The 20,563-nt window shown below is 40.6% G+C and overlaps 2 protein-coding genes across 6 annotated transcripts in view; one reads left to right on the top strand and one right to left on the bottom strand.

Moving 5' to 3' along the window:
* The window catches only part of LOC117148016 (Kv channel-interacting protein 1), a 79,642-nt gene that overhangs the window by 47,496 nt on the left and 11,583 nt on the right, over window positions 1–20,563 (top strand). For 2 of the 5 annotated variants that reach the window (XM_033315182.1, XM_033315180.1), the window contains exons 4-5: window positions 14,406–14,597; window positions 18,383–18,456. In XM_033315182.1, the coding sequence (XP_033171073.1) occupies window positions 14,406–14,597; window positions 18,383–18,456 (266 nt within the window). Of the gene's footprint in view, window positions 1–3,979; window positions 4,840–5,301; window positions 5,344–14,405; window positions 14,607–18,382; window positions 18,457–20,563 lie in introns of those variants that run through there. The other 3 variants (XM_033315178.1, XM_033315181.1, XM_033315179.1) reach the window with 3 other exon arrangements.
* LOC117148018 lies at window positions 2,762–3,343 on the bottom strand. The gene has a single exon (XM_033315183.1). It carries the CDS (start codon window positions 3,217–3,219, stop codon window positions 2,851–2,853), a length of 369 nt encoding a protein of 122 aa, XP_033171074.1. The 5' UTR covers window positions 3,220–3,343; the 3' UTR covers window positions 2,762–2,850.

Below are 20,563 nucleotides of genomic sequence, written 5' to 3'. Positions count from 1 at the left end.
TAAAAACTGGCAGCAAAGTGCTCCATTTTTCTTCGCGAACAGAGCGACTCCACGCGACTCGACTCAACTCGCATTTAACAAGAAAATCACATTAAATGTTGTTGTTATTGCCGGCGGGTTGCACTTGCATTTGTTGCAGTTTTTGCCGTTGTTTGCTAGTTTTGTTGCACGTGGCATCGTCGACGGCAAAATGGGTGAAATGCATAAATCATTTGGCAAACAGGTGCTGGCAAAGAAAGCAAAAGCAAAAGCACTGGCAGCAGCATCGACTGCAATTTTGCCAAGTACCAGGACGAGTGCACACACACACATGCACGCACCCACACACAAAGGCACACACACACACATACATACCTGGTGTCCTCGACAGGGATGCCAAAATAAAACCAAACAAATCACAGCAAAGCTGATGAATGCTTTCACACAATTCAACTAAGATTTAGTTCAATACCGAAAGGAGTAAGTTTTTGCTTAGGATCTTTAAAGGTTAATTATACATAAATAAAAATATAAAATCAATTAACGGATATTCCGAATGTATTACAAATTTATAAAATTCCATATATTCTTATGTGTTTTTTTCCTCCTACAAATTATAGAATCTAGTTTGGATAAATGCCAAAATATTGGTCTAAAAACTTTAACGTTAATAATAAATTAATAAAAATAATAAATCATTAAACGGGTATTCCAAATTTATTAAATTACATATATTCTTACGTTTTTTTTTTTTTTTGCTCCTACAAAGTATAGAATCTAGTTCGGAAAAATGCCAAAATATTGGTCTAAAAGTAAATGGTTAACTGGTTCGAATGTGGCCAACTTTGCAACACTGTTCGTGGTGCAAGGTTGGCGGCATAAAGTGTTCAGCTCCTTGTTGCTGTTCCTGCTGCTGCTGCTGGTGCTGCTGGTGCTGCTGTTGTGCAGTTGCATAAGTCTATCAATAAATAATAAATTTTTACTTCATTGAATTTGCAAAAGCAATACGTTCGATAGACTCCAGGCCGAACGCACCGCACTCCTGCAGCGCCCCAAACGACTGGGCCAAAGGATGATGTGCATGCGAATGTGGATGCTGCTGCTCCTGATCCATTTGCCAGTTGCCAGCGAACCATAAATGATGCAGCTGCAGCTCCAGATGAAATCCATCGCAACGGCTTGCAAATGTGCGAACGAATTTCTTTCCAAAAATAATGCTCCCCAAATGGGATTCCACTCGAATCGTTTATTGTTGAACGGTTAACGGGAAAACTCTTTAGCCACCGAAAATTGAAGTAGCCATCTGGCTTTCTTTAAAAAAAGGGCGTTCAGCCAAAGATCAATTGATATAACTAACGAAAGGATTTCTGAAAACACATCATTTAGCTAAAAAATTCATACTTTCAATGAATTCAATTTGCTATAACTTGGCAAAAAATGGTCACACATTAAAAAAAAATACCTTTTTATACAGCTAATTATCCAAATAAAAGATTCCTTTAACCATTTTGTTAATTTAAAAAAATGTTTTTTTTTCAATTTTTCTGATTTTTGTAAGGGGTAACATCATCATTTTTTGCGAAAAACGGACAAAAATTTACATTTTTAACTGTGAATGCCAAAAGATAGGAAAATTAATGACGAGTTCAACGAGGTATGGCATTCCATATTTGGATTCATAACTTCATTGTTATGAGCAAAACAACGATTATTTTATGTTGAAAAATTGGGAATTTATTTTGTCAAAATTTTGATTTTTCGAAGAGTTTAATTTGCTATAACTTGGCCAAAAATGTTCACACATTCATAAAAATTACTGTTTTTTATAGCTAATGATCCAAATAAACTATTTCTATCACAATTTTTTTCATTTAAAAAAATTTATTTTTTTTCAAATTTTCTGATTTTTTGTAAGGGGTAACATCATCATTTTTTGCGAAAAACGGACAAAAATTTACATTTTAAACGGGGAATACCATTCGATAGGAAATTTAATGACGAGTTCAATGAGGTATGGCATTCAGTATTTGGATTAATAACTTCATTGCTATGAACTAAAAACGCATAATTTTTTGTTGAAAAATTGGGAATACATTTTGGAAAAATTACGATTTTTTCGAAGAATTCAATATGCTATAACTTGGCCAAAAATATTCACTCATTCAAAAAAATTACTGTTTTATACAGCTAATGATCCAAATAAACTATTCCTATCACAATTTTGTTCATTTAAAAAAATGTATTTTTTCCAAATTTTCTGATTTTTTGTAAGGGGTAACATCATCATTTTTTGCGAAAAACGGACAAAAATTTACATTTTAAACGGGGTATGCCAATGGATAGGAAATTTTATGACGAGGTCAACGAGGTATGGCATTCAGTATTTGGATTAATAACTTCATTGCTATGAACTAAAAAAGCATTATTTCTTGTTGAAAAATTGGGAATTAATTTTGGCAAAATTATGATTTTTTCGAAGAATTTAATATCCCATAACATGGCCAAAAATGGTCGCACATTCAAAAAATTACTGTTTTATACAGCTAATGATCCAAATAAAAGATTCATATGACCATTTTGTTAGTTTGAAAAAATTATTTTTTTTTAAATTTTCTGATTTTTTGTAAGGGGTAACATCATCATTTTTTGCCAAAAAAGTATAAAAAAATAAATTTTTAACTGTGAATGCCATTTGAAAGACAATTTTCTGACAAGTTCAGCGAGGTATGGCATTCCATATTTGGCAAACTATTTACCTTGTAGGAAAAAGAAAAAATACGAATGGATTGGTTTTGTGGGGCTTTATTATTGTATTTGGGGCAACTTGGTGTTGCGGGTTAGCTTCCTGATCCTATGTGAACTTCCTCTGGTCTAACCACAGCCAGGACCATCGCTGCGAGCGCCCTCCATGCAGGGATACGGCTTGCATGTGGTGTTGTTGGAAGACGACGCACCCTGGTCCGCTCCAGCGCCCGCTGCTCCGCCCATACGAGCGGCGGCGGCCAGGACCTCGACGGTGCTATATATGTTGGCCACGATTAGCATGCCGCCCGCAGCTCCGCTTGGCAAGGTGTTGGCATCCGTGGCATCCATTGGAGAACCATTGGCGTTCGTAGGAGCTGGCTGACAGTTGGGCGAGCATTGCTGGCCGGGAATCTCGGGAATGGCGCACGCCTTGCTGGGATGTGGGCCAATGTAGAAGGGATTGAAGGGTTTGTCGTCGGACTCGAGGGTTTTCATGGTGATGGTGGGCGCAGCAGCGATTAAACGGCAACGGTAGAAAATGTGGAAAACACGGAGTTATTCACACGGAAAAATTTTGAATTTTTTTCGGCTCGTTTTCCGAACTGTTCGGTGTAAGGTTTGCCCCAATACTGATCAAAAGTCCCCCATGCCGATATATCTATGCGAGTTTCATTGCAAGGCCTACCTACTTGGAATTATAAGTGTTTCATTTAGTTGTAGTATTTTGCATAAATTTATTAGCTTACAATATTCCTTAGCATGTACATACATGGCAACTAAGTTAGCCGCAATTTACTGAGAAGGCAATTGTCTAGTTTAGTGTATCATTTAGTAAATAGGATTAAAATGGGCTAACAAGTGCGCTTACAACAGCTTTATAATTCACACACACGCATGCACGCACACTAACACACACACACACACACAAATGCAACGCTGCTGGCAAATGGAATAAATGAAAATTCCTGGAAATAGTTTTCTTTGTTATTTACTCTATTCCGATCAAATTAAGATAATTAGAAAATAATATGGGAACACAATAAAGTTACCAGCTTCGAAAACATTCGGTACAGTTTGTGTTCTTAATTTCTAAATTTAATTAAGTTAAAGAAAATGCAATATTGATCGGTTTAGAAACTAATGCCTTGGCATCGGAACTAATATATATTCTGCTCGATTTTACTCGCTTCTCGCAGATGCCGCGCCGCTTAACCCCAATCTGCCTAACAAAGTCACCGCCGTAACCATGTAACTGTCCAACATGCTACTAAAACCACTAAAACCAGCCAGCGACAATTAAAGCCAGCCGCTAGAGAGGATCGGGAGCAGGAACAGGAGCAGCAGAAGGAGGTGGAACTCTAGCCGCTCCAGCAGTACAAAACAAACACTGAGAGTAAAACATCATGGCCGGGCCGCAGGTGCAGCACAGCCAGCGACCGAATAGCGCCTACTACACGGGTCTAAATGGTGGCTCCGGTGGCGGCGGAGGAGGAGGAGGAGCTGGAGGCGGCGGCGGAGGTGGTGGATCCTCGGCCGGAATGTCAAGCAGTGCATCGCACACCGGACTGCATGCCCTGCGCCAGGTGAGCAACGAAACGGAGCTCATCTACCGTGGAAGCCACAGCAATGGCACCGTCAACGAGCTGCCCTCGAGCGCCCAGCATCACCTGCTCACAGGTCGAGCGGTCCAGCAGCACCAGCACCAGCAGCAGCAGGTGCATCACCAGACGGTGAGCAGCATCGCTGGCACCGGATCCAGTGTCACAGATGCCCTCATCAGCACCATTAACTCCGGCGGTGGTGGTCCCTCCGGCAGCAGTTGCTCCACGGCGGCATTGGGCATTAAAAAGTCCAGCACGCAGCGCAGCATCGAGATCATTGTGGACGCCAGTCAGTGCGGCAAGGAGCTGGTGGCCAGTGGTCCGGGATCGGGTGCAGCGGGCTCGGGCGCAGCTATTGTCTCCACCCTGGACGTGGAGGATGTGGAGCAGGGCGGCGGCGGTCAGGAGTCCTCCTCCTCGCATAGGAAATCATCGCGCCATCGGCATCGACCGCTCCACCGGCGGCTAATCACCTATCTGCGGAATCTCTTCCAAGGCAGCACCACACAGAATGGTAAGGCAGCTTCTGTATGAGGAGCAACTGCATCCACTTGGGCATTTCATGCATTTTCCTAGGGTTCTAGGGTTGAGCTAGATATGATTTATGCAGATTTCTTGTGAGGAAAGAGGGAAATACAAAACTCTTGATATTATGAAAAGGTTTTCCAACATTTGTCAGTTCTTAAGAAGTTGTTTTGAATTCTACTATTTTAATTTGTGACACTTATTGGTATCTACTTATAACTTTACAAAATTAGTTAAATTTAACCATTCTTGCAGCAGAATATTTAAATATTACCTTTAATGATTTCTGTTTTTAGAGAGCACTTTTTTTTACTGTAAAGTCTTAGTTTTTCAAGAGCACTCTTCGACTTTCACCTGCCATCGCTGCATCCTCTGTTTTTATTCCTTTTCAGAGTGTACTTTACATATTTGATTTTTTCTTTTTGATTTCTGTTTTTTTCTTTCTGTGTAGCTGTGAGAACTCTGCTGGTTGCCTGGGGCTGCATCGCAAAGCGTAAGCGGCAATGTCTGTTCTTCACCCGTTGAACCCCTTAACCCTTACCCTAACCGCGCCGCCTTTAACCCGATTGTTTCGCCTTTGGCCATGACTAACCCCTGCCAAAAACGTGCTAACCATTTTCAGTTTGGGTCAATTCATGGCCATGAATCCACAGCCGTTGGCCTGGCCGCGTTGCAGATATACATAGTTTTTTTGTTGCGCATCTTGAGGTTGGCAGGCGGGAAAAAACGCTCGTAAAACGCGCCTGCGGTTCCGCGGCTGTTTTTGTCGCCTGGCCGAAATTTATGCATGGCGAACTTTTTTTTTTTGCGAACGAAAAATCATCACAGCGGCCTTGAATGGATTTTCTATTGAAAATCTATTAGGCGTTTTTTGTTGTTGAAGCTGGAAATTGCTTGGCCTCTCTATTGTATTTGAAATTTTATTTACGAGTATTTTAGATCTGAGGTGATTGCCGTAGGCCAAAAATAATTTTTAAAGATTAAATTGAATTTCGTTTTAGAATGCTTTTATTGTTATAAAAAATGTGCGCTGCCAACACGGCGTATGATTTATAACATATAACTCATGCGCAGTGTTGGCATTCGCATAACATATTAAATTTCCTAAATATTGTTAAGTAGATTTACGAATTTGAAGCCCAAATCTGTTTGCCTGTGGCGAGGGCACAATCAATCAAATTTGTATAAGTTCTTTTATTTTATTGGAAACCCTCAACGGATTGTCGAGGAAAACTTTGGCATTGTTACTTTCCAATTCGATTTGATTTGATTTGATTTAATCTGAAGAGCAACGAAATCCTTCGCTTAACCCTTTTGTGTCTGCTGTGTCTTGCATGATTAATTATGGAAATTGATGGAGCTCCGGCTGCTCGTGCTCCCCAAGTTGAGATTGCATTGATTGTTTACGGCTCAACTATGAGCGGGATCCCCATTGCTGCTTTGGCTCCTTGGAAGTTCACTCAGCCATCGAGTCCTTCGAGCAGCTTCTTTTGTCAATTTGCCCGCCCAGAGCTCTCCGGCTCCATTCTTGCTCATCCTTGTTTTTTGTCTGTTCCGCTTAGTTCCCTGCCATTCAGTATTTTCCCTATTCGATTTTCCCGCCCAATTTCCATCACCCAACTCCCCTCCTCCCCCTCCTTTGCCAGCGTTCAAGAGCAGTTGGCAAAATGATGAGCTCAACATAAAAGTTGCATGGCTCATCCTGAAAATTGAATGCAGGAACGGCTGGAGAGGAAATCGATATGGAAAACAATATAATATTTGTTTGTCAGAGCTGCGTATTCGAATGTTTTACACTGAGATGAATATGGGGTTAGTTTGATGCCAGAGTATCAAATATGTCGTCAAAGGTAAACAAAATAATCAGTAAATCTTGTTGACATTTTCAAGGGAATATCCTATATTCTATATTAATTAATTTATTTAAATATAACTATTTAAATGGGTTAAAAAATATTCCAGAATTATTTTAAAAAAGGTCTTACATTTATTTACTGATTAGCAATTAAGATTTCTCGATTTTAGTAATGGAATTATTTATATAATGTTATTTATTAGCTTTGGGGATAGGGATAGGGATAGGGTTTCTTATATGTTATACTATTAAATTGTATCTTGATTTGATTCCGATGGAAATTGTGGCAGTGGATCAGGGTAGCTGGCCATGGGTAACTGTTGACAATGGCCGTAGACAAGAAATCGAAACTCTCGACTGAAATTGAACTGGCGGAGCACGGGAACTTTGCATCTCAGTCGCCCACACTTGACTTTCACCACTTTCGGAGAAAGTATTTTCGGCATTTGCAATGGGCGACGGATTTGCAGCTTGGCCAGCGATGAGAAGCGGCGCAAAAGTTTTATTGAAAAAGTTTGATGAATGACAAGTTGGCTTCCTGCGAAAAGCAGCGACTCCATTGCGCCAGCAGACCCAAATCAACCACCCAAAAAGTCCACCCAACTTTCGGCACTCCATTTCTCATACCTCGGCTCCACGGCTCCACACCCAAGTGACAAATCGCTGGCTTATGTTATCAAATGACATGGCATTTAAATGTTATTTAAGGCCAGAAACTTTAATTGAGTTTAAAGCGCGCGCAAATTGAATTTAAATTTGTTTTAGTGGGCAAACTTGTTGGCGGCGAAATAACGAGCATTTGTGGTGGTCATTTGGCGGCAAATTGTGCACAAAATTGTTACAAATTAAATTAAAGGCTTATGGTTATAAAATCAAACGTATACTTAATATACATATATTTCTATAGGCATTAACAATATTATTTATTTTTATTTTTCTTTTGTTCTATACTTACATCTCTAATTGATCTTGCGCTTTTTTAAGTTGTCCAATTTAGTTCTCGCCCATTCCATGGCTCCACATTCGAGCCCCAAAGTCAAGGACATTGAGAATCCTTCGTCAGCCTTGGCCGCGACAGGCATTTCAATTAATTACAAGAAGGGTGGAGCAGATGGAGGCTTCCATGGCCCGGGGGCCACGAGGGAGATCAGGAGGTCCCAAAGGGGGAGCAGAGCTGAGTGTCCTGGCAAGGCTAAAAATATACTGACTCAAATGAAAGCGAGCAAAGTTGCAATCGAGCAAAAAATATAAATTACTGAAAAGGGCGCTTCTGACTTAGGTGCACGGCATAAATATTATCATACGAATTTTTATTTATATTATAATAAAATGTTAATAATTAGAAAACAATATTTCATACATGCTGGTATCAATTTCTATATACATTATTATTTCTTTACTAGATTATTTCTTCGGGAAGTGTATGAAATTAAGACAGAAACAATTATGGCGCGTGTGTGTGCGTAGGTTGAAAATAAATTGAAGCCGCTGCTCGTTTTGGCTTTGGTAATTGGCTTACTCCACTTGTCCGTCGGTTTGGCTGCGTCCTCCGGATTTCCCTTCGTGTTCGCTGGATGTTTTGCTGCTTTTCCATTCGCTTCTGTTTTTTCGCTGCCAGTGCCGCTGGCTGCATTTTATTGTCCTGTCCTTTGCCATCGCCTGCTGCCTTTTATTTGCTCCCGTTTTTCTGCTGCTTTATCCTCGGGGCAGCTCAATCAGTGTATTCATCTTCCGGCGTCCCTTTGCCCTTCTGCGCTTTAATGCACTTCATAATTTCTTCATTATGCCACGCCCACCACACCGATGTCTACACTTTGCGATGCCGGAATCCAGAGCCTGGAAGGTAATTGAATCCGTTGTCTGCATTTTGTGGTCGCTTCATTTTGTGCACTTGATGGTCTTATTTCGCCCGGCTCTGGCTTTAATTATGATTTCATTATTTGCTGTTTGTTCGCCGTCGCTGCTGCTTATTGCATATAATTTTTAATGGCCACCGCGATGTTTTAAGTGCAGCGAGTCCTTTGAGACCCGCTTACCCCAATGCCGCACTGTCGGGAAGCACTCTCCTCCACTAGCCAGCTCCATAGCTCTGCCAGCTCCCTGTGTCACAGTTTTGTTTGACTGTCTCTTGTTACTCGCTTCTTGGCACACTTTCTCGCCTTTCACCGTCAGCCAAGCGAAAGCGGAGGTGGCAAGGATGTCGCCTGTCGGCGGCGGTAACTGTGTCGCAACTTGGCTTTCATACCCTGTAAATGCGGCTCAGGTGGTCGCCTTCGGATGCGAGAAATTACAACAGCAGCAGCTACTTTATAAAATGTTTATACCTCTAAATAGGCAACACATTCGCAATGATCAGAAAGCAGTGCACCGGAAGTGTGTTGATAAAGCAGTGCTCAGAATTGACTGCTTTAGATTTTAGAAGGCCATCTTGGCTAGTTCTATAGAAGTAATCAAAATAGCTGAGTACTTTTAAACCGAATTTTTATAAATTTTAAGTTTACAAATATTCCAGGGCACCAAGACTTCGAGGCAGATGCCCGACTGCTTCGCCTTGCCTCGCCTTTCGTGTGCATATGCATTTAAGTGTCAGGGCCTGCCACATTTTAATTTATTTAAGCACATTCGGCGCGGCCGTAAATGAGTTAAGTGCATTTCGGCTCTCACATTATCTGGCCCCTCGCACACCTACGTACATGCATGCATACATATGTGTGCGTTGGTGTGTGAGTTTTTATCAGGGGGCGTGCAGGGATTTGGACACGCCCCCTTTGCGGGCCAGCAATTTGTTTTGGCCATTGTCTGAGGCAGCGACTGCAACTTGGATCCAACAATCGCGACCGCAAAAATGCGCAATAAAACAAAGCAGAAGCCGAAAAAGTTTTTTCATTAACCCCCCCACACCGCGCCGAAGCCGCCCAAACGCTGCAACAATGTGATGGGAAACATGGCACAAAGTTGCACTGCTTGCATTTCATGTGTGTGTGTGCCGCCTGAGGAGGAAAAAATTATACGAAATTAAATGAGATAAGTGTCGGAGCATTGTCTGTGCGGCAAACTTGCAGTCCAACTTTTTACTCGTCTTCTTTGCCAGTTTTTATCCCCTCCGTTTTTTTTCCTTTCTATATTCCTATGTGCTGTCCATGTGTGGATAAATCTGTTTTTAGTGGGATTTTCGTCTTGACGAAAAAAAAAAGAAAACAGTGGGAAAGGGAAAATGCGGCTAAAGTACACATTTCTTTATACAATAAACTATTTTCCCAGATAAGACCAGGAAATGAAAATCCTCTGGCTTGAAGTGAGGCTTTAAAATGTGAGAGCTAAGAGCTTAGTTGTATCGAAAAATACATACGCAAGTAATTTTTATCCCAGCTATTTAGACTCTTAAATATTAAAACAGTAGCGGATAAATTTAAAGCTTGGCAATATAATTTATAATTCAAAAGATTTTCATATCAAAAACAACATTTTTGTAAAACTGTGCGAATTGCTAATTTGCTGCAATGGAATAACAAGCTTAACTTGCTAATAAGCACTTACGCACTAAAATTCAGTTACTGCAGCTGGCCAATTAAGGAGTTTCTCCCACTCTCAAGTAATTTTAATTTTTAAGGAACATAAAGAAGTTCAGCTTTCGAAATACCAAAAAAATTATTCAATAGCCAGCATAAAATGATTTTCCTTTTGCACGCGAAGAGCGTTTATATTCCAACATTTCTTTTATTTGTTCGGTTTGCCGATCGAAAAAGCAGAAAGAAAGCGGAAACGCAGAGATAAAAATGAAAGCAGTAAAATCAGCCAAAGGCATTTGAAGATGCTCTCCCTCCCCCTCTCTCACTCCAGCTCTCTCTCTTTCTTTCTGTGTGCATGTGTGCGTGCCTGAGCATCTGTGAGTACTTCGATTGAGTGCGCATCTTCAAAGGCATTCCACCGGCCAGAGAAACCGCTCATCTTCCGCCACTCCCGAAAATATAAAAATACATATACATATATATATATTTTGTATTAATTTGCACTTTCATAGTTGACAAAGGTGGGGGGCGTGGCTGTTGGCGAGGTAAACATTTGGAAAAACTGCAGTCGCTGGCACTTATCGACATGCCGCACACTTGAAATTGAACGAAAGCAAATATTTTTACTGCACAACAAAACAGAAACAAGAACTGCAGCGCATACCTAATAAAAACCCAAGCGATGCCACACCCCCAAAAACCCAAAAAGGGGGCTGTGCCTGCTGCGGTTTTTCACTTTCTGCAAATACAATGGCAGTCAAAATAGTAGAATATATTAAAACAAAATGCAATAGATTCTATTTCTTACAATAAAATAAAATAAATTTCTTCATATTTTAATTTGAATAGAAGACGACCTAAATAAATACTTTATATATATATTTTTCTTAATTGACCACTATTATTTTGGCCCCTGCTGTTTGTGAGTGTGTGTGGTGCAGCATGCAAAAATATTTGCACTTGACTGGCGGCTGCTGATGCTGCTGCCGCTGTTGCAGCGGAAACGGAAACATGACACCTGCGCAGCCACACACACACACACACACGCTCGCATGCACACACACACACGCATAGGGGAAAAGGATGGGGCGAAGGGAGGGCAAGGGCTAAGCGGGGGCGAATGCAGACAACGTTGGGCAAACAAGCGCAAACCGAGTCGAGATAAACAGGAACTTATTATGCGAACTCATGCAAGATGAGGTGAGTGGGCGGTGGGCGGCAAATAAGTGGGCGTGGCACCGCGTGGTGGCACTGCCATTGCAGTTGGGTTCGGTTGTTTTGTGCTCTATCTGAACAATGGCAATCCATGCACCAACTGCCCGCAAATGCCCTGCCACTGTCATCCTCTTGTTTATTGTTATGTTTGCCAATTGCCAGACCACAGCTGCCACGCCCCCCTACCCCAGGCCACCGCCTTACGCCCAGCAACCCACACCAAATGAGGCATGTGTTTTCACACCTTGACCCCAGCAGGTGGCATCGAAATAAAAACCAAAACAAAAACCACAAAAGCCGATTAAGCGCAACGCTCGAAGAGACTAGTACTCAGTAGTTCGAAATGAAAGCCACCCTTTCCTTTCCATATATTTTCTTAATATTCCAGCTTTGTCAGCATATAAGCACTTATGAAACATAAAATTGCATAAAATAAAAAATTACATCAATTGGTTAAATATAAATGTAGACTATCTGTCAAGTGGCCTAGCATGCACTGCTTACCCTGTTTGGCAAGCAGTTTGCCGAAAGAAACGTTGCCTGCATTTGGGCGCTGTTTGCGATTTATTTTGTTAGAAATTCGTTTGTTTTTCGCCCAACAGCTGTCGCATCATCAACGCAAACCGTTTTGTTTGTCGCACAAATAATTTAGACATTTAGGTGAGAATTTAGCGCCAGCAGCTGATAATAAAGTGGGACCCAAATAAAAAATGAGGCCAGAGGACAGAAAGAATTGAGGGAAAACTTTCTTTGGTATATTAAAGGCAAACAAAACGCCAGATGCCAGCTGCACATGAATATATATTAGACTTAATGCATTTCGTCAACAATTTGCTCACAATGTGAGAAAGATGCAAACGATGCCAGAGACATAAAACGCAGAAACCCAAAAGAATGCGAATGCAAATCCACTCGAGTGTAACGACAGAAAAGATGGCAATGGAAATGGGAACAAGAAATAAAAAGGAAGCCATAAAAACAGACAAAGTGAGTGTCAGTGAGAAGACGAAAAGAAATGCCCGAAGAAAAACCAAAAGGAAAACCGATTGAAGTAAATTAGTTTAACGAAGAGCAATTTTATGCGAAAACCCTGTAATATACATATATACATAAAAACGTATTCTAACATTTTTTAATTTGCCATAAGCTACTTTGTTTGCCTTAAGATTTTTCAGTTTTTGATTAAATTCCCTGTGGAAAGTAAAACGAAATATATAAGCGCTCGACTTTAACTCTCCAATTTTGGCCAAAATGAAAATGCATTTGCACACGTGTGTGTGGCGTAAGCCAGCTAGCAAATTAAAAACTAACGCCAAAGGCAACGACAACTGCAGGCCGTCGTCTGCAGACCACCCACTACCCACCTCCCACATTTTCCACCCCCCTTACCCCATGCATTTTTTAGCCTTAGCCTTCCCTTTTCCCCTCCGCCCCGCCTTTTGTTACCAGGTGGAAACCTGCTTTTCGGACGCTTAGCATGGCCAACAATTCAACGCCCTTGCCTAGAATTTCCCACTCTCTTCCCGTTCCCCCCCTCCCCCCTCCGTTTTCCCTACCGCCTGGTCTCATGCATTTTTAAGCAGCCATTTGTCAAGCGCGTGAGCTCAACTCACCAAATTTTCTCTGTGTGTGCAACTAACTGTATGAACACTAAAAGAAAAGGTTTCATACCAGAGCCAAATAATAATAAATATGGAAGCTATAAATATATAAAAGCAATAAATATGTATATAAATAAATATATATAAATAAATGAATAAATAAATATAAAAAATATAGGCACATTTCTAAACTTGAGAAATATTTGAAACAATATATAATAGAAGTATTTGTTTATTAAATTTATATCTAATTTAGGCCAAACAGTACTCTTGGCTTCACTATTCCTCTGATTTCCAAGACTATATACAGAGTATGCCCCAAATTGTTTGCAGTGCAGTTAAAAGTAGTCGCTGTGTGCGTGTGTGAGGTTAAAACTTTTAATTAACTAAAATTGAGGCGCCTCAGCCACAAAGAGCATGGTTTTTTTTTTGCCGCTCACCATTGAAAAGGAACCACGCCGACGCCTAAGTCAAAGTCAGACCGAGGCACAAAAAAAAACTCAAGCGGCTTTTACCTTTTTGGTAGGCAACCCAACCGCCCAACCGCCCAACTGCCACTGATAACCACACCCCCCTTTGACACCTGCCACGCCGCCCATGAAGGCAGCTGGGAAAGTAGCGAAAAACTTTCGACAGGCAAAGTACAAGATACTTAAGGCAACTGGCAAGTCAATTCAAACACTTCGAGCGACTCAACAGATCAAAATCGCGTGTGTCGCTTTTTTGGGCAAAGGAGGTGGTTGGTAGGAGGCAGAAAGGACTTTCGAGGGGTTTTCTAGGGGCCTTCTTGCGGGCAACTTGTGGCAATAGCAAGCTGGGACTAGAACGTGCCCCAAAGGCAACGAACGTATTCATGCTGCGGATTTGTCGTACATCAGACAACTGCTCCAGAAAATTTAAAAGAATTTGTATTCTCGCAGTTCTGCCTTTAGACAGCTCAGGCAAAATAACCAAGAGAACAACAATTGAAGGCTTTAGGAGGCATGTTCCCAAAGTTAAAAGACGATACATTTCTAAGAAGGAGAGCTTTCAAATTGGACTTTGTTGAATATAAAATATTTCGTTGCACTGAACCACTCGAATCAAAGGAGATTCCTTTAAGATAGATTTAAGATACTTTAAAAGTTGAACAGCGTCATTGCTTCGTGACTTTCAGTTTGTAAGCTCGTAAAAAAATACTGCAAATCATTGTCAACAAAAAAGTGCGCAAGATTCCGGCCAACAACTTTTTAATGACATTAATTTGATTGCTTTCTTCTTAAATTTACTTAAAAAACTATTAAATTCTACAAAAATAACTGAAAAAATACTTTTTATGCACCAACATAAGCTTTGCAATCCATTTAATGTATGAACTGTCCGTTAAAACTTGCAGATTCGGAACTGGAGGAGTTCGAAACGCCGGCAAGGTACAGGCCCGACTCGCTAAGTGCGCTGAGCCGTGCCACACGCTTCACGGAAGACGAGATCAAACGAATTTACCGGGGATTTAAGGCTGAGTGCCCGACGGGCGTCGTCAAGGAGGACACCTTCAAAGTGATCTACTCGCAGTTCTTTCCACAGGGAGGTTCGTGCGGTACAGTATACTTTGTTTCGTTAACCCTTCTGACTTGAACTAGTGATTACTAACGCCTGCCTTACTGTATTGTTGCTCTTACATATCTGCATTAGCGCCATTTAAATTGCGATAGCGATTAGCCGATAGCACTTATCGGTCGCACACGCTAGCCAAACAGTACAGTCACCACCAAAACATCGTGTAGTTCGACTTGCAACATCCCGATCTCGATCTCGATAACGATATCGATTTTGTTATCGATCTAGATGTGTGTGTTCCAGTTCCGTGCCTTACTATAATCTAGAATTAAATGTTGACTTTGCAAATTAGTTCTTTGCTGTGTTTGTTTTAGTGTTTGTCGTTTGTGTTGATGTGTTTTGCGTGAGAGAGTGTGTGTGAGAGTCACATTATTTTCAACGCTCTTAAGTTGAATTTTGTGTACTTTATATTTCTTCAATTTGTTTTATATCTGTTGCTTGCCAACATACAATTCACTTTTAAAGTAACAAATTAAGCCCAACCCAAAACTGCCATTCGTTTCCAACACTTAACACCAATTGATTTGGGCTAAACGGGGCGAAAGCGGAAACGGAAAAGCGGAATTCGAATGGAAATGGAAATGAAAATGAGAGTTACGATTAGCAAAGGACCACAAAACAAATGGCAATTGACTGGAGATTTCCCACCGACCCAAGCACTTAGCCCCCCAACCTCCAACCTTCGTGACCAGGAGAAGTGAACCCAAGCCAAAAGCCATTGATAAAACTGTATGACCCATGAGCGGGGCAACCAAAGAGTTGCGGATGATCATCGGGGAAAGCCAGTTCATCATCATGAGGATGATAGGGAAGAGGATGGGCTGGAAGACCGGTTGGCCAGGGGAGGATTGGGAACCCGAGGATGATGCTAATGACGATGCTCGGCTATATTCGGACTGGCCAAAAGGCGACTCTTTGTTTGGCCGGGCCGAGCTGGCCCTTGGCTTCTGGAAATATGAAATGCAGAAAGCAAATTAGCAAAAAAGCATAAAAAGCAAAATCATGTTTCACAAGTCGCGGTCTCAGAGGGGGCGTGGCAGCCAAGCCACCCACTTGACCTCGTTTGAACAACAAGTGAAATTTTGTTCTGCATTTTTTACTTTTATATATTTTTTTCCCTTTCGGTTTTGCCGGGCTCTCTGCCTGTGCACAATTTACATTTACATTTGCAAAAGCTGAAACTGAAGATGAGACCGAGGATGAAAAGGGGATGGATTCTTTCAGTGGCCGGTAACTAACTGAATTTCTGATAGATTACTGCGGGCAAGGGTCTGCTGCGGGCTGGGAATTCGGTTTGGGATAAGGGTTTGTTGCCAAAAAAAAAAAATAAAAAGGGGAAATGGGAGAACAAGAATGTCAAAGAAATGAAATGTAAAGAAAAGTTGGGGAAAGGGTTGAGTTTGTAGCTAATTTTCTTAAAAGCAAAATTACACTTTTTTGACTTCTTTCTATTAGATTAAACGTGACAAATCTCTATATTAGATTAGACGTGACAAATTGTTAGGACTTATTTTAAGCAGAGCAATTTAAATAGCTGACTGATTATATATATAGTAAATAACTGAAGGGTTTGCATTGGCCTATCAGCTAAACAAGTTGAGTTCCTTCGATTCGCACAAATTGGAGAATTCCTGCGCACCTCGTCTTTCAGCCAGACATGGGCCATAAATTTCGTTAAGGCCGCTTGAATCCAGTTCGGGAAAAGTTATTGCTACACATGTTGCGACACTGAATTATTATAATAAACCTATTTTGACTAGCTACAATGGTGGCCAACACCAACGCCCATTGACAGACGGAAACGGAAACAAGAAATTCGCAGTAAACAGGGGGCTTATGTATTTGCTCCCAATCCCGAGCACGCCTCTTATTCTTCATCATGTCGGCCGTTATCTGATGAAAAATAAATAATGAAATCATTTTTTATTTTGATAAGCTGCTTTGCCACACACACAACCAGCCACCCACCCACATACACCCACACACACACACCACACACACGCACGAGACGGGAAGAAAAAAAATCATCATCAAAGTTGGTGATTTATCACTTGGGCTGTTCTCCTCGCTTTTTTCTCCTTTTGCTTTGTTTTTCGCGCGGCTTCTTTTGGCAAATTTCTGCGCAAATTTTATAACAATTTTTACATGGCACATTTGCAGTCATTTTTGATTTGGCACGACGCACAAAAAAAGCAAAGGAGCAGATGCCATCCTTGCCATTGAGCTGTGACCTTGTGGGCGTGGCTCCCTGCGTCATGCGTCATAAAAGCACATTAAGCATCAAATAGCGACAATAAATTTGGACAAATACTTTTATACACCCGCGCGTTACGTGAAAACAGTGCGTTTCACGGCTTTAAGGCGCTGCAAAGTTTAAAGTTCAAGCCCCAGTTTGTGTTGGGACTTTTGAGTAGGCGAAGTGCTGGGAATTTTTAACAAGAAGATCTTGATTTCAATGTGTTCTAAAATGTGTTGAAAAAGTTCAGTTTACAACTTGTAATCGCAATAGGTCAAAGATACCATTTAATTGAATGGAGTGCTCATTTACCAGAAACTTTTTCCACTTAGCAAGCTAGTAGACTTGCTCCCAAATGGAGTTATCGACTGCAAAACTGTAAACGCAACAAAATTCGTCAATGGTCTGAACTTTAGCTTTATGAGTTCGCGTTTCAAGAAAGACCTCTGTGGCCCCGAATGTCATTTGATGGGGCTTTATGAACTGACTTCCCGCCAAAAAGGTGTAAACGTTGTGAGCGTATAAAGACATAAGAAAAAAACTTTGGCATCAAGCCGTAAACATAAACGCGAATCGTAAAAAAGTAGCTGAACAAGCGAGAGCAAGCGCAATAATCAAAATGTTATGTGATGGCCAGATAAAGAAATTTTTCTGACAGCGAAAAACGCGGCGGGGACACTAAGTGCGCTAAGTGCTCTGTTGAAAGTCGGCGATAACAAGGCTGAAGAAGCTAGCGGAAGGGGAAAAGTCCCCTGAACTGGCAATGCCCTCATAAGTAGGCAACACTTTTTCAACATCAGCCACAAGCAGTGTGCGCAAGCAGTTCTTATCAGTAGACACAGGAGACACTCGCATAATTAGCTGCAAACAGTTTCCCATTCCCCTTTGACCCCATCCGGTGAAAAGTTTCGGCTACCCAGAGTCCCAAAAAATGTTGAATTTTCCACTGATAAACAGCAAAGACAAAAAGCACAAATACTAACATATAATAACAGCAAGTGGAACGAAAACATGGAAAAACTTTTGCGGTTGACAAAACTGAAAGGAAAAGCTAAAGTTTTCACAGTGAAGACGACCCACATAGAAGTTGTGCAAAGCAAGAACGGGCTCCATCGAACTATTGAACCGCTATCGCTCCCTAGCACTGGGAAAAAACAGGACTTAGTTTTATTCAGAAAAGAAAACCATAACTAAGGTTTAAAAGTAACAAAAATGTTTATTTACTTACATTTTTAATATCAATGCTTTCATTTATTTTGTTTTATTAGATTTTTCTTGTTTATTTCATTCAAGTGTATTTCGTATTATATTTGTTCACCTATATGTGTGTGTCTGTGTCTGTGTATTTGTATGTGTAGCGTTCATTTGATAATGTTACCAAAACTTTAACCGCTTGAGTTGAGACCTAATTGGTCGACTTTTGCCAGCCAACCCGCGGAATGTCCTTATTTAACGCCCTTCTTTTCTTGTTTTCATTCAACCAACCAACGTCGAAAATGCGCCACAACCAACATAAACAGCCAATCCAACCTTATACGCCCACTATGTATTTAATACACTGGATCAGGATCACAGCGGCATTGTCAGCTTCGAGGTAAGTTAGTACTTTTGACTTTCAGTACCATACAATTTATTTCTATTAACTTTAAAATGCTTAAACATATCTTACTTAGCCATAGTTTAACAGCAGTGATATGCCTTAAAGTTGAGGTACTCATTTGTTAATATTTGTTAATATTAATATTTTTATTGCTTTGTGACTGGCTAAATTTTCAAATTGTGTGAAATATTTCCATATTGATTAACGAAACTTGGCCTTGGCCCTAATGATATCCACAAATTCTATGTGAAAAGTGCCCTGTCGCCAGCACAGCTTTTCATTGCTGTGGAAATTTCGCAGGCCCTTTGCCCTTCGTGAGACATCAAAGTGTGGCCTGCGGCCAGAGACAAGTATGAGAAATGCAATGGGAAGCATTTGAGCAGCTCATTTCCGTGTGCGATATGTGTGTGTTTTGGATCCTGACCAGGTCTCCCCATCGCAATCTCAATCTCGCTTCAAATGAAGAGCAACTAATGGAGTTCGGCCGTGTGTCCTCGGTCCTCGGGCTAAATTGCGATTTAGATTGGACCATCGGGAGGAAATTGAGAAATTGTCTTAGAAATCAACTTTCGTACAACAATTTGTGGCGCCCACTTCTTTCTGTCGGTGCCATTTGCAATTAAAGCGAGCACAAGGCAACACACTGTCATGCGAGTGGGCTAACATATACCCTAATAGCTAGCCGTTTGTGGGTGCTTACACTGGCAGAAAATATAGAATATCAGAATGGTAGATAATGCAATAGCATCAATGATTCCAACTCATAATCAGTTTTAATATGTGCGAGTAAGAATTACTTTTTTCGCAGCGTATCTGCACTCAGTTTCCGTCAGATAATACAGCATTGCTCAAATTTATGACCAACTACATAATTGAGCAGAGAGGAGTGTGCCCATAGTTGTGATTGAATCGCATCCTTGCCGCACATCGCCGGCTATCGTTATCGATAATTAATCTTGCCAATTGAATGGCCAGGCAAATGCGTAGGACTCGACTCGAGTACACGGACGGACATCCAGAGGCTCTAGCAATTCAATTTAATTTACTCGCTGCGCCTCTTCTTAATGTCCGGACGATGATGCGGCGCAAAGTGAAATTGTTGAGGTCACCCGGTGGGTGGGAGTTGTGCGTGTGGGTGCTGTATGATGGGTGGTAGGTGGAGCCTCACGATTCTGGGGAGGAACAGAAGCAGACTCTGCCGACTTAAGTACAATGAAATTACTTTAGACATTTTAAGTATAAAATATGGCTGACAGCCGAGTCGAGTTGAGTACAGTTTGCTTTGGCTTGGTTTGAGGCAGCTACACGGCAAAAAATATAGATTATTTCTTTGAAAAACATTTTTGGTCAGAAATTCAATTTTCAAGTTGGCTTTTTTGGCTATAATTGGACTAAAAATGGTCACACAGCAAAAAGAATTACCATTTTATACTCCTTATTACCAATACTAACAACCCCTTTCACTTTTAAGCTGATTTTGTAAAATTAATTTTTGGCCGAATTTTCGCTTTTTTTGTAAGGGGTACCATCATCAAAATTTGCGAAAAATTTCAAAATCCTAGAATTCCCAAACTTGAATGCAAATCGATTGGGATTTAAAAAACAAACTCAACGAGGTATGACATTCCTTATTGGGAGCATTATTTCCAATGTTTTGATCAAAATACCGATTATTTTTTTCACAAAAAATTTAGAAAAATATTTTTAATAAAAAACTGAATTTTCAAGTTGGCTTTTTTGGCTATAACTTGACTAAAAATGGTCTCACAGCAAAAAGTAGTACCATTTTATACTCCTTATAACCAATACTAACAACCCCTTTCACAGTTAGACTGATTTTGTAAAATAAAATTTTGGCCAAATTTTTGCATTTTTTGTAAGGGGTACCATCATCAAAATTTGCGAAAAATTAAAAAATCTTAGAATTCCCAAACTTGAATGCAAATCGATTGGAATTTAAAAAACAAACTCAACGAGGTATGACACCTTATTGGGAGCATTATTTCCAATGTTTTGATCAAAATACCGATTTTTTTTTTCACAAAAAATCTAGAAAAATATTTTTAATAAAAAACTCAATTTTCAAGTTGGCTTTTTTGGC

The sequence above is a fragment of the Drosophila mauritiana genome, chromosome X (assembly GCF_004382145.1).
Source record: "Drosophila mauritiana strain mau12 chromosome X, ASM438214v1, whole genome shotgun sequence".
NCBI classification, from domain to species: Eukaryota; Metazoa; Arthropoda; class Insecta; order Diptera; family Drosophilidae; genus Drosophila; species Drosophila mauritiana.
This window is presented reverse-complemented; position numbering and strand designations above follow the sequence as displayed.

Excerpts from the sequence above, each read along its gene's own strand:
- LOC117148018 (XM_033315183.1), bottom strand. The coding sequence starts at position 3,219 with ATGAAAACCCTCGAGTCCGACGACAAACCCTTCAATCCCTTCTACATT.